This window comes from Sinocyclocheilus grahami, unplaced genomic scaffold (assembly GCF_001515645.1).
Source record: "Sinocyclocheilus grahami isolate Dianchi unplaced genomic scaffold, SAMN03320097.WGS_v1.1 scaffold92.1, whole genome shotgun sequence".
Lineage (NCBI taxonomy): Eukaryota > Metazoa > Chordata > Actinopteri > Cypriniformes > Cyprinidae > Sinocyclocheilus > Sinocyclocheilus grahami.
In genome coordinates this window covers 3,666,873-3,681,022 of record NW_015505271.1, presented here as the reverse complement: position 1 = coordinate 3,681,022, position 14,150 = coordinate 3,666,873, and the positions used below count along the sequence as shown (strand labels likewise).

Genomic DNA, 14,150 nt, shown 5'->3' with positions numbered 1-14,150 from the left:
ATGCCGAGATTGTGACGTCAGCGGAAGTTTCGGGAAATGTGAGGAAAGCGGTCCGTCGCTGAACATTAAACAATTCGGCGTTTTTTTAAATCATGCCCCCAGGTAAAAATTTTAGGAGGAGGAAGGAGGATTCATCTGACGAGGAAGATGCTGAGACAAAAGCCGTGGTCAGGTAGATATGTTTATCAAATTAAGGCCAAATAGAGTAACTGAACATGACTGTAGAAAAAATATTTATGTAAGGTTTAAGTGTCAAATTCATTCAGAAGCCACATGCAGACGCCTGTTCATGTGTGAGAATATATTTAAAAATGTTAAATGTAAACATGTTTTCTAAGGTCCAAACTGGATGAAGCCAAGGAGCTTCAAAGTTTACGAAAAAGGCAGCATGGAGTAAGGTTGGTAACACGTCTATTTGCAATGCTATTTATTTTTGTACCAATATGACAGTCTTACACGTTTGCACAAGTCTTATTTTTTTGCATTGTTTAATTTCCAAGTTTTAATTAACTATTTAAAATAATTTGTCCATTCAATTATGTTTGATTAAAAGTCGAAATAATATATGCTGCTTTCCATTGTGTTCCTCCAGCATTGCAACGTTACTTGTAGGAGAGAAGCTTCCTTTGGAGTCTGAGCTTGAGGCAGGTTTTTTGTTGTTGTTGTTGTTTTTTTTAACGCAAACTACATTTTGTATTACAATGAAGGTCTTGCACTGTTACAGTAAATGTATGATTTAATGGGTACAATATTGCCACTCCGTTGTGTGCATTAGGATGACCCATTTAAACTGAAGACTGGAGGTGTTGTTGACATGAAGAAAGTGAAAGATAGAAATCGAGACATGTTAGTGGTATTATGGAGTCATGTTTGCTGTTCATTTAAAGTTGATGTTTCTGTATTTTATAAGTGAAATAATTAACATTTTCTCTCCACTACAGGACAGCAGATGAAAATGACCTGAATCTCGGTACCTCTTTTTCTGCTGAGACTAACAGACGAGATGAAGATGCAGACATGTAAGTGCATATGTGTACGCGCAAACCATCTGTATTCTTTGTCTTTCTACATGATGGTTTTGTTTTTGTTTGCCTCCATTCTTTATATTATTTCTCTCTCTCTCTCCTTATATGCTATTTCATTCAGGATGAAGTACATTGAGACCGAATTAAAGAAAAAGAAAGGGATGGTGGAGGCGGAAGAGCAGAAAGTGAAGGTGAAGAATCCAGAGGACCTCCTGTACGAGCTTCCAGAGAGCATCCGTGTCAATTCTGCCAAAAAGACAGAGGAGATGTTGTCCAATCAAATGCTGAGTGGAATTCCAGAGGTGGATCTGGGGATAGAGTAAGTAAAGACCAGAACTAATTCAAAGACATTTTCCTTTGATCACATCTGAGAATTTTCTCTAGTCCACCTAGCTATGGATGTCAGCATCAAAACCTTTTTTTCTACTTTCTTATCAGTGCAAAGATAAAGAACATCATCAGCACAGAAGAAGCCAAAGCAAAGCTGCTTGCTGAGCAGAGGAATAAAAAGAAGGACAGCAGGACCTCCTTTGTTCCCACTAACATTGCAGTAAATTACGTCCAGCATAATCGCTGTAAGTGCACACAAATATCTGACCAACCAGCTTTTTGTATTTTAAGGTCATGTGCTTAGTGCTCGTACATCGATACGCTTGTCTTCACACAATTATTTATTTTCTTATCTTTCTAAAGAATCAGTAACCTCTATGTATTTTATATTCAGAAGTAGTATTTGTTTTTCATCAAGGTTATCATTTACATCTGCATTTAATCCAAACATTTTATGAGTTACAGCTCTATCTCTGCATAACCTTTAGGTTTGGAGATTACTAACCAAGGATTATTCATATTCAGTTGCTTACTCATTACAAGTGAAATGATTTCAATATTTGAAATATTTGCTATCCTTCCCTAAAGGACAACGATTAAGTCATTTTCTGTATTTGTTCCTTCAAGTCTATCATGAGGATGTAAACGCTCCCCAGAGACGGCACAGAGAAGAACCCAAAGCCAGGCCACTACGAGTAGGAGACACTGAGAACCCTGCGCCTGAGGGTAAGATCATAACAATATCATGTTTTGCTTAAATAACACATAGATCTGCATTTGTTGGATTTATATTGTGTTTTGTGTTTACATCTCTTCTCGTTCTCCAGCTTCACCACCCAATTACCGCAAGAGGCCTAATAATGAGAAGGCCACAGATGACTACCACTATGAGAAATTCAAGAAGATGAACCGACGATACTAATCCTCCACCTTTGCTACAGTCCCCTGAATGGACCATTTTTTTCTGTAAAATGAGAAATGTAAATATTTTTTACTGTATTTAAAAATGTCTTCATAGCTTGCATATAGTCATAAACATCTTACAAGAAATCTTCCCCCAAAACATTGGTTATCTTTGCAAACTTTATAAAGCAGAAGAACATGTTGGTTTCATTTTAATGTACCGTGCAGCATGTTAATGCATTATAACGTGTTTCAGTTTCCTTGGCTGAAAATTAGTCTTTGGTCTCGCTTAACATTCAACAATAACAATACAATTAACATATCACATCAAATAAATACTTAATACATTTATCCCTCCTAAAAACAATGCAGTCCTACCCTTTGTTCAAGAGACTTATTGCACTTGGCACAAACGTTTGTTTATATATTGCTTTAGTTGCCTTCAGTGTCCTATAACGGCGCCCAGATGGTAACAGTTCAAAGGCATAGTTCAGAGGGTGTGTTATATCTCCACTTAGGGCCAAAGCTTTCCTCCTAACTGCTATATCATACAGCTGATCAATTGACTTTATATTAATCAAACTTCATTGTTTTAGTAAAGGCTATTTTTTATTCTACAGACTTTGCTAATGAAATAAAAATAATATTATAACCTCTATTAGAGTTACAATGTTACCTTCCCTTAAGTTTTCGCTTGGATGTCTTTTACCAATATAAAATGGTAAGGTTGTGCTAAGGTAGCACAGCAATAAAATAGGCTGTTCGGAAAGTATCCAGCCATGTAAAATGAAAAATACGAGATGAGAGATGTAATATGATGAAAACGGCCATAGCTATGGGCAACCGGTGATTGGCAATTCCATCATGACAATGTGCCCACCTGTGCGTCACATCTCGTGTAGTTTTTTGGCGAAACATCAGATCACCCAGGTGACTCGGCCCCCTACAGCACAGATTTAGCACCTTGTGACTTTTCCCAAAACTAAAATCACCTTTGAAGGGGACTAAGGCATCATTGTCCTGTGTACAATGTTTCTTGTATCTTCTTCGATAAATGTGACCCTGGACCACAAAACCAATCATAAGGATACATTTTTTTCAAAGCTGAATAAATAAGCTTTCCATTGATGTATGGTTTGTTATGATGGGACAATATTTGGCCGAGATACAACTATTTGAAAATCTGGAATCTTGAGGGTGCAAAAAAAAAAATCTAAATATTGAGAAAATCTCCTTTAAAGTTGTTCAAAAGAAGTTCTTAGCAATGCATAATACTAATCAAAAATTACGTTTTGATATATTTACAGTAGGAAATTTACAAAATATCTTTATGGAACATGATCGTTACTTAATGTCCTAATGATTTTTGGCATAAAAGAAAAATCAATAATTTTGACCCATACAATGTATTTTCGCCTATTGCTGCAAATATACCCCAGCGACTTAAGACTGGTTTTGTGCTCCAGGGTCACAAATGTCTTATTTGGCCGAGATACAACTATTTGAAAATCTGGAATCTTGAGGGTGCAAAAAAAAATATCTAAATATTGAGAAAATCTCCTTTAAAGTTGTCCAAAAGAAGTTCTTAGCAATGCATATTACTAATCAAAAATTACGTTTTGATATATTTACAGTAGGAAATTTACAAAATATCTTTATGGAACATGATCGTTACTTAATGTCCTAATGATTTTTGGCATAAAAGAAAAATCAATAATTTTGACCCATACAATGTATTTTCGCCTATTGCTGCAAATATACCCCAGCGACTTAAGACTGGTTTTGTGCTCCAGGGTCACAAATGTCTATTTTACATGTATCACAAGTATCTGACTGGATGTGTGTGTGTGTGTGTGTGTGTATATATATATATATATATATATATAAAGACAAAAATAGAACACTTCCTTGGCAGTCACATTTTGAAAAAGTGAAGAGCATTACAGTGCACATATACTATGTAACACAATAAAATGTCAGTGTAACAGCTAAATTTACTCCGAAATGTATGCAGCATGTTTACAGAGAGGTTTTCTTTTAGCATCCAAAACACCACTTGCCTAAACAAGTTGTAGTTTTTTGAAGAACAATAATGAAAATAAAGTGTAGCATAGTTGTAATATCACTCAGAGACATTAAACTTAGTTGTATACAGATAGAAAGGCAAACACTTCATTATACCAATGTAGCATGTTACCCAACTACAGTAGTTCTCAGCATTAATTCAGTGTCATATTTGCAGGACAAAATCACATTATCAATTCAAGTAATTGTTTAGATTTGCAGTCTGCAGCTGGTGGTTTAAGATGGGGCTTATTATGATGGTAAATTGCTTAGCTGTGTAATCTAACTGGACTATGAAGGAAGCCACCAGTATTTCATGACTGCTCACTAGTGCTGCTGCCGTGGCTGTTGAGGTGACGCTGCATGGACTCCTGCGACCCCAAGTTGTCTGAATCCTCTGGGTTGGCACGTGAGGGGTCAGAGGTCATCTCAGGGGACCCCCAACTGTCCTGCCGATGAAAGGCCTCACAAAGTGGCAACTCAACACCATCCCACTGTCCACAGCTAGAAACGTTATACACACACACACACACGTTACACACAAACTAACATTTCTTCTGTCCACTTCTGCCTAAAACACCCAAAAAGCCATTAGGAGTATGAATGAATGACGTTGCACATTCATTCACTCATTACAGAAACAAACTCACACAACATATGAATGAACAGGGAAAGAAAGCACAAGCAAGGAAAGAAGCTGTGAAAAGCATTATTTCAGGATTGCTACTGACATGAATGGAACCGTGTGGTCACGTGGCATTATTCTTCTGTTTGCTGTCTGTCTTTGCACTGAACAGATGTGTGTAGTCTCTAATAATATAATTGCTCAACAGATGAAAAGCAAAAGGCTGTAAGCAGCAGAGAATTTAGATTATGCACTCAGCAGAGGCAGAAAATAAAAATTCCAAATCAGAGGTGAGCAAATAATAGATCAGACACTAAATGTGCTCTAGTTTCTCTCGGGTTTATTTATGAAATTTGAAATCAGTTGATTTGTGAAAAAACTGACAAATATTCTTACACGTTTTCAACAGGTACTAATGTGACCAACACTGTGTCTGCTAAATATGTCACCACAAAGAAACAAAGCGTAGTGCAATTTCCAACCACTGAGAAAATCAAAAACTCCAAAAATGATCAATATTAAATTTTGAACATGACACATATGGCCTCTGAAAGCTAAAATATTTTCCCAGTTTTCACAAACTTCAATTAGTTTAAGAGAAAAAAAAATCACTGCATTTATGAATAAACAGTGAAAATCTCAGTTTCATCTTTACATATTTCTTCCAGTAAGCTAATTAATGATTCTTAAAGTAATTTTTACCATACGTACAGCACCATATATTACTTTTTACAAATTCTAAAGTGCTTTGAATTTTGCAGCCCAACATTGATTATAGGCATCCAAAATTAATGTGCCCAATCCAATTTCAAATTTAAATTCACATGTACATTTTTCTTAAAAACTGTAAAAATGTATACAATTATTTCCATAATTATTTCCAAAATGTCTCTTCACATATAACTATTCACGTTTAAACCGGTGTGCTTTTAAAATCTCTGCATAGCACTAAAGATCCAGATTTATCATCCTATACTAATCTCTATAAAAATTCACTCTAAACAGCACCACTAATGAGACTAAATACACATCCTGATTCTTGATTGCAAGTAAATCTTCTAAAACATAATCGTTTGAGGCACCTGGGGAGAAATATTTACATGCACTTCAATTTGTATAACAGATGGGTTTTCTTGTGCAAAACCAGTTATACTGAAAGTGCTTGATATCGTCTTTGGCATGACTACAATATGGATGGATATGACTATATGGATTTTGCTATATATTTGCCATATTAGAAGCATTGCAGAAAAAGATATGATGTCTGGCTTGTTATAAATATGACAGGTGGAATAAAACCCAAGGGCCTACTGTATCTAATTTGTAATTGAGTCTTACTACGTGACTGAGCTGGGTCAAAAGAGAATGTACTCTTTCATTAGTTACAGTCTTACCTGCAAGAATGAACACTCTTATTAAAGGGTTAGTTCACCCAAAAATGAAAATTAGCCCATAAATTACTCACCCTCAAGTCATCCTAGGTGTATATGACTTTCTTCTTTCAGACGAATCCAGTCGGAGTTCAATTAAAAATGGTCTTTGATCTTTCATGCTGTTTCTTGGCACTCAGCGGGTGTTGCAGTGCTTCAGTTCAAAAGCACTTAATTAAAATGCACCCATCCATAAAAAACACACGGCTCCGGGGGGTGAACAAAGACCTTCTGTAGCGAATCGATGCGTTTTTGTAAGAAAAATATCCATATTCAAAATGTAATAATCAACAATAATAGCCAACAGTTGTACACGGAAGCAGCTCCGGGAGCATGACGTATGAGGTCAGTGCTGCGTATGCGCCGGTGAGTCTCGTGAAAACCAACGTTTGTTAACAGGAGCAACGGAAGCAAAGTTTCCTTACTTTAGCAAAGGAAAACCAGAGAAAGCACAAGCAAGGAAAGAAGCTGTGAAAAGCATTATTTCAGGATTGCTACTGACATGAATGGAACCGTGTGGTCACGTGGCATTATTCTTCTGTTTGCTGTCTGTCTTTGCACTGAACAGATGTGTGTAGTCTCTAATAATATAATTGCTCAACAGATGAAAAGCAAAAGGCTGTAAGCAGCAGAGAATTTAGATTATGCACTCAGCAGAGGCAGAAAATAAAAATTCCAAATCAGAGGTGAGCAAATAATAGATCAGACACTAAATGTGCTCTAGTTTCTCTCGGGTTTATTTATGAAATTTGAAATCAGTTGATTTGTGAAAAAACTGACAAATATTCTTACACGTTTTCAACAGGTACTAATGTGACCAACACTGTGTCTGCTAAATATGTCACCACAAAGAAACAAAGCGTAGTGCAATTTCCAACCACTGAGAAAATCAAAAACTCCAAAAATGATCAATATTAAATTTTGAACATGACACATATGGCCTCTGAAAGCTAAAATATTTTCCCAGTTTTCACAAACTTCAATTAGTTTAAGAGAAAAAAAAATCACTGCATTTATGAATAAACAGTGAAAATCTCAGTTTCATCTTTACATATTTCTTCCAGTAAGCTAATTAATGATTCTTAAAGTAATTTTTACCATACGTACAGCACCATATATTACTTTTTACAAATTCTAAAGTGCTTTGAATTTTGCAGCCCAACATTGATTATAGGCATCCAAAATTAATGTGCCCAATCCAATTTCAAATTTAAATTCACATGTACATTTTTCTTAAAAACTGTAAAAATGTATACAATTATTTCCATAATTATTTCCAAAATGTCTCTTCACATATAACTATTCACGTTTAAACCGGTGTGCTTTTTAAATCTCTGCATAGCACTAAAGATCCAGATTTATCATCCTATACTAATCTCTATAAAAATTCACTCTAAACAGCACCACTAATGAGACTAAATACACATCCTGATTCCTGATTGCAAGTAAATCTTCTAAAACATAATCGTTTGAGGCACCTGGGGAGAAATATTTACATGCACTTCAATTTGTATAACAGATGGATTTTCTTGTGCAAAACCAGTTATACTGAAAGTGCTTGATATCGTCTTTGGCATGACTACAATATGGATGGATATGACTATGTGGATTTTGCTATATATTTGCCATATTAGAAGCATTGCAGAAAAAGATATGATGTCTGGCTTGTTATAAATATGACAAGTGGAATAAAACCCAAGGGCCTACTGTATCTAATTTGTAATTGAGTCTTACTACGTGACTGAGCTGGGTCAAAAGAGAATGTACTCTTTCATTAGTTACAGTCTTACCTGCAAGAATGAACACTCTTATTAAAGGGTTAGTTCACCCAAAAATGAAAATTAGCCCATAAATTACTCACCCTCAAGTCATCCTAGGTGTATATGACTTTCTTCTTTCAGACGAATCCAGTCGGAGTTCAATTAAAAATGGTCTTTGATCTTTCATGCTGTTTCTTGGCACTCAGCGGGTGTTGCAGTGCTTCAGTTCAAAAGCACTTAATTAAAATGCACCCATCCATAAAAAACACACGGCTCCGGGGGGTGAACAAAGACCTTCTGTAGCGAATCGATGCGTTTTTGTAAGAAAAATATCCAAATACAAAATGTAATAATCAACAATAATAGCCAACAGTTGTACACGGAAGCAGCTCCGGGAGCATGACGTATGAGGTCAGTGCTGCGTATGCGCCGGTGAGTCTCGTGAAAACCAACATTTGTTAACAGGAGCTAGCCAACAGTTGTACACGGAAGCAGCTCCGGGAGCATGACGTATGAGGTCAGTGCTGCGTATGCGCCGGTGAGTCTCGTGAAAACCAACGTTTGTTAACAGGAGCAACGGAAGCAAAGTTTCCTTACTTTAGCAAAGGAAAACCAGTCTCCTCTTGGCTTATATCGAAATCCTCCGACATTCTTCTTTACAAATCCTCGTTTTGTTCTTCTAATTAGTGACCGTTGTTTTGTTCTCTCTGCTGCGTTTCCGCGAGCGTCACTTCTGAGCGGCGCATGCGCAAAGCCGACCTCATACGTCATCTGCCCAGAGCTGCATCCGTGTAGGACTGTTGGCGCAAGCTACATTTAAGTGATTATTACGTTTTGAATATAGATATTTTTCTTACAAAAACGCATCGATTCGCTACAGGAGGCCTTTGTTCACCCCCCGGAGCCGTGTGAGACACTTTTTTTATGGATGGGCGCTTTTTAATTAAGTGCTTTTGGACTGATGCACTGCAACCCCCGCTGAGTGCCATGAAACAGCTTGAAAGATCAAAGACAATTTTTTATATAACTCCAACTGGATTTGTCTGAAAGAAGAAAGTCATATACAGCTAGGATGACTTGAGGGCGAGTAATTTATGGGCTAATTTTCATTTTTGAGTGAACAAACCCTTTAAGGCACAATAGTATGATATGATTATGTGTATGGAGGACCAAACTGGGATGGTGTAATCAAACAAATAGCAAAACAACATGGTTAGCACATGATATTTTAGCAAAATGAAAACCGTTGGAGCCAATAATTGATTGTGCAAGTTAAAAATGCCTTTAGCTCCATGAATCACCCTGTGTTATTTTCTTATGATGTACATATCAAATGTATGGCTTTGGTAAGCAAGGGAAGGCAGAGGTGACTGCACACGTTTTGGGAACACTGGTCTATTTGTACCTGGAGGAGTAATACTCTTCCTCAAGCTCATACAGGTCAATGGCAATCTCATCACGCAGGGAGATGAGCTTCTTGTCGCACTCTTCCTGCAGCGTGCGCAGCTGCTGGTTGCGGAGACTGATGGCCTCGTTGACAGAAGGGAAGTCATTCAGGATGAGGAACTGCTTCAGGTCTGAGACAAGCTTCATGAGAGACTCTCCTGCGCGTACCTAATACATATTACACATGTAAATGTCATCCAAGTCTGATATGCCTATTTATTATCGTACTATCACTGCAGATCTTACAATGTTGGCAGCTCGCACGTGCATTTCATAGTGGTCCTGCTCAGCTTGTGTCGCTCTGGAAACCTGAGTCTCTTCTTCCACCTGATAGATCAGATGACCAGATTATCATCCCAATGTCTCATAACTAAATCATATTGATATGAACGTCACACAGCAAAATGCATACCAACATACCTTTGCTGATTTGATTATTTCCGTAAAATTGTCTAGAATTGACCTGATGTCATCTTTAAGTCTCTTGTTGTAGTTCTGCAGAAGAGTTTCTTTGCTTTGCGGGAGGACTCTCTGTGTGGCCATCTCAGCGCCCTTCAGTCAGACTCGACTCAGTGCTAAAGGATCAGAAACACGACATTACTGTTAGAATTGCAATTGGTTCACACTAACCGCTACTAAATACATATCATAAACAGCCATTACTACATTTCCACAACATAACTGCAGCCTGTTTTTTTAATATTTATTATCTTAAAATTATTAATATATTAATTATCACTATTTATTAATAGTGGTTTAATACTGGTTGATACTTTAAAGTGTATAGTAGTTAGTAGTAATTAATCCTAGGGAGTCAGCTTTCACATTAACGTTACACATTTGTAAACCCGTTTTTATTTACATTTATAAGGTCAATTACATTGACTGCACAAATGCAGTTCGTGACGGCGACGCAGCCTTTTTAATGCTTGTCTATCTGTGAAAATGTCTATTTTTAGAAACGCATAGAAGCGAAAACACAACACAAGTCAATTCATTTGCCGTCAACATTCGACATTTTGTTTAGTATTTTCTCAGATTGTAAAACTAAACAGCGCGTGCAGGTTTCTGTAACCATACACCACGCATGAATAATTAATTAGGTAAAAAAAAAACGTTGTCGTTGCTATAGCTTAAACGCAAGTAAACTCGCTACTCACAGCTGCAAACATTCTTTTAATATCTCTTCAAATAAACACGAGCCTCCCTCATTTGTTCTGTCGCGTACAGATGATGTCATCGCGGTAATTATATTCCCCACAGTCCTTTGCGTCTTCCTTTCCGTCTGAACCAACATGGTGAGTGTCCGATGGTTTTGACTGGGAAGCCGCTACTTGCTTAAAATCCTTTAGCATCCAGTTTTGTAGTGTGTTCTCTGACTCATAAAATATCGGTTATTGGAAATAAAGCACCAACGCTTGCTCTCTGAATGAAAATTGCGATCATTTTAAGGGTTTAAAAGAAGAATGTGAGCTGTGTAGTGATCGGTTACTGTCAGCACCGACGCCTCGAGTTGTGGCGCCGTTAGACTGTAAGCCGTTAAACGGTATTATCCGTAGGTTCAATGCGGACTCACTTGACTGCTGATCTGGTTTTAATAACATGTTTATTATTATGAGAAACCTTAACCGTGGGCTCCAACGCGAATGCTACCCTGTTAGCGGACTGGTTTGTAGGCCAAAAATGAATCCGATCGGCCCAGCGGTGCATATTAAACACGCAAGCGCTGCTGTATAGTACACTGGTATACACCTGTTGATCAATTAAAAACCTGCGAAGTATGATTAGTGAAAGTGCAATGTTGTTGGGTACGCGTGTATCTCTTGGATGCTAAAGTGGTAAAGTTGCTACAACGCATGTCACATCTTAAGGTGGTGTGTTTTGACTTTATTTTGTTGGTTTTTGCAGTGATGTCTTGAATTTCTTCACCTGAACTTTGTGTAGAACGCATTTTTTGTTGTTTAACTGAGCAAAAGCCACAAAATGGTGTTTCTCTTGAAGTTTTTGCTCATTTTGGATGATGAGCTCAAGTATTGTGCTTCTCTTCACAGCCTAAGGGGAAAAAGGCTAAGGGGAAGAAAGTGGCACCAGCCCCTTCAGTGGCCAAGAAGCATGAGGCCAAGAAAGTTGTGAATCCCCTGTTTGAGAAGAGGCCCAAGAACTTTGGCATTGGTGAGTAACAACTGGACCACAGATGAGGTCAGTCATTTAAAGTGTAGCTGTCAAATAAGTGCAGATGATGTTATAAATATTTGCTATCTTAACAGCAATGCAGACAATCTTCCACCAAGATCGCTGATGCACATGTGTCTTGAAAGCAACTGACAGTTTGTTGACCCTAATGCTAATGAAAGTCATGCACTTTAATCTTCAGGTCAGGACATCCAGCCGAAGCGGGATCTGACCCGATTCGTGAAATGGCCACGTTACGTCCGGCTGCAACGCCAGCGGGCCATCCTCTACAAGCGTCTGAAGGTTCCCCCTGCGATCAACCAGTTCACCCAGGCTCTGGACCGCCAGACTGGTGAGTTATTTGCTTGACTGGAGTCTCCTACATCTTTCTGCTGTTGTTCATACAACGATGCTTGTAGAGGTTGGCGGATAGTGGATTTCATCAATAACCAATCAATCAACAATTGTTTTAAGTCAATAATATGAACGAAAAGTTGCTTTATGTAAGAGTGCTGTAATTAATTAGAAAATTAACTAATGACTTAACCATGATATTATTGTATGTCTCGCAGAGGAATTAAATAGTTGCGTCTTGCCGTTAATTCCACAAAGTAAATATAAGCCTCAATCATTGAAAACTATATATTGGTCGACTTCTAAATGCTTTTTAAACTTTTGCGAATGTGCAGATGATGTGAGAATATTTGCTATCTGAACAGCAATGCAGACAATCTTCCACCAAGATCACTGATGCACTGTTTTATATATATATTTTTATTTTTTATTTTTATTATTGCTGTTTAAAATTCATTTTGAACTGTTCTGTAAAATTACCGATAACCTAAGTTTTCACCAGTGTTAACTCTTTACATTCTTTCTGTAGCTACCCAGCTGTTCAAGCTGGCCCACAAGTACAGGCCCGAGACCAAGCAGGAGAAGAAACAGAGACTGCTGGCTCGTGCTGAACAGAAGGCTGCTGGAAAGGGAGATGTGCCCACTAAGAGGCCACCAGTCGTCCGTGCAGGTGGGTCTTTTTAAAGAGTCTCACTGTTTTATATATATATATTTTTTTTTAATTTTTTTATTTTTATTATTGCTGTTTAAAATTCATTTTGAACTGTTCTGTAAAATTACCGATAACCTAAGTTTTCACCAGTGTTAACTCTTTACATTCTTTCTGTAGCTACCCAGCTGTTCAAGCTGGCCCACAAGTACAGGCCCGAGACCAAGCAGGAGAAGAAACAGAGACTGCTGGCTCGTGCTGAACAGAAGGCTGCTGGAAAGGGAGATGTGCCCACTAAGAGGCCACCAGTCGTCCGTGCAGGTGGGTCTTTTTAAAGAGTCTCTTTACTTTGAAGACACTGAAAGGTCCAACTCTTTCTGGAGTTACGAGTTGCATTCTCCATTGTTCTCAACCTTTTTGACTCTAAGGCCCACCTTTTGTCCAGGACGATATTTGATGACCCTCTTATCTAAGCTGATATGTACCTCTGGTACTTATGTTGTAATAAAATTAAACGGTTATTAGCATTTTAATTGAGATTAACAAGTAATTTTAATGGGGAGCCCTTGGAAGTTTGCTAAAGCCCCCTAGTGGTTACCGGGCCCTGGTTGAGCAAAACTGCTGTATATCATGTGGCTTTAATATCTGTTTGTTAACACTTTTGTTCATTCTCAGGTGTGAACACAGTGACCACACTAGTGGAGAGCAAGAAGGCACAGCTGGTCGTTATTGCTCACGATGTGGATCCCATTGAGGTGAGTTTTTCTACTGGATGTATACATCTAGTCATAAATCATGTTGTGGTTGTCTGCAGTGATGTCTTGAATTTCTTCACCTGAATTCAAACTGAAGATCAAAAATACGAGCTTTTTAACCCTGAGCAACAACCACATGTTTCACAGGAGTATTTCTGTAATGATTCTTTTAAAGGAGCTGGCTACTAAACTGGGCTGAGCTCCTGTCTTGTTTAATAAATAAAAATGTTCCCACAAAACTGGTTGAAGTTCTTTTTACGTTTCAGTGTGTTTGTTGCTTTTAAAGCTTAAGAAAATACATGCAATTAGAAAACCGATTTCTGAACATTTAGAGATTTGTATAAGAGTTAAAATCGCTTTAAGAGGGACCGTTAGCTGTTCTCCAAACTTGAAACTATTAGTTAATGAAATTTAAATGAAACCATCAGCAGGGGTTCCCAAACTTTTTTTTTAGTATTTTTTTATTTTATTTTTTTTAAACCATTCATCCTGTGGCCCCTTGAAAACCACTGCTCGAGGCTTTGTATCCATCCACGAAATGCATTAAAACAATGCACAAACTAATTGACAAATCCATGTTTTTATTAACAGTAAGTTCAACATAAGTGCTTTATAATTCTAAAGCGTATATTCCACA

The 14,150-nt window shown here is 37.6% G+C and overlaps 3 protein-coding genes across 5 annotated transcripts; 2 read left to right on the top strand and 1 right to left on the bottom strand.

The window, feature by feature from the left end:
• The first annotated feature begins 16 nt into the window (after positions 1-16).
• On the top strand, positions 17-2,880 carry LOC107587408 (uncharacterized protein C9orf78 homolog). The gene is made up of 9 exons (XM_016275201.1): positions 17-172; positions 339-398; positions 593-644; positions 776-846; positions 942-1,019; positions 1,147-1,344; positions 1,464-1,600; positions 1,983-2,081; positions 2,183-2,880. Exons 1-9 carry the CDS (start codon positions 93-95, stop codon positions 2,275-2,277), a joined length of 870 nt encoding a protein of 289 aa, XP_016130687.1. The 5' UTR covers positions 17-92; the 3' UTR covers positions 2,278-2,880.
• On the bottom strand, positions 1,260-10,818 carry med22 (mediator complex subunit 22). 3 transcript variants are annotated; one of them, XM_016275203.1, is made up of 6 exons: positions 10,744-10,818; positions 10,004-10,158; positions 9,830-9,910; positions 9,543-9,751; positions 4,630-4,826; positions 1,260-1,333 (listed from the first exon to the last, which is right to left on the bottom strand). In XM_016275203.1, exons 2-5 carry the CDS (start codon positions 10,124-10,126, stop codon positions 4,637-4,639), a joined length of 603 nt encoding a protein of 200 aa, XP_016130689.1. In that variant the 5' UTR covers positions 10,127-10,158; positions 10,744-10,818; the 3' UTR covers positions 1,260-1,333; positions 4,630-4,636. The 3 variants fall into 3 exon arrangements, with proteins under 3 accessions (XP_016130689.1, XP_016130688.1, XP_016130690.1); XM_016275202.1 differs by lacking the exon at positions 1,260-1,333 and having other exon boundaries at positions 4,363-4,826; XM_016275204.1 differs by lacking the exons at positions 1,260-1,333; positions 10,744-10,818 and adding an exon at positions 10,464-10,514 and having other exon boundaries at positions 4,363-4,826.
• Positions 10,803-13,633, top strand: LOC107587410 (60S ribosomal protein L7a-like). Its single transcript, XM_016275206.1, has 5 exons — positions 10,803-10,881; positions 11,635-11,755; positions 11,958-12,107; positions 12,639-12,779; positions 13,434-13,633. The coding sequence occupies exons 1-5, from the start codon at positions 10,879-10,881 to the stop codon at positions 13,595-13,597; spliced, it is 579 nt and encodes a 192-aa protein (XP_016130692.1). The 5' UTR covers positions 10,803-10,878; the 3' UTR covers positions 13,598-13,633.
• Positions 13,634-14,150: the final 517 nt, after the last annotated feature.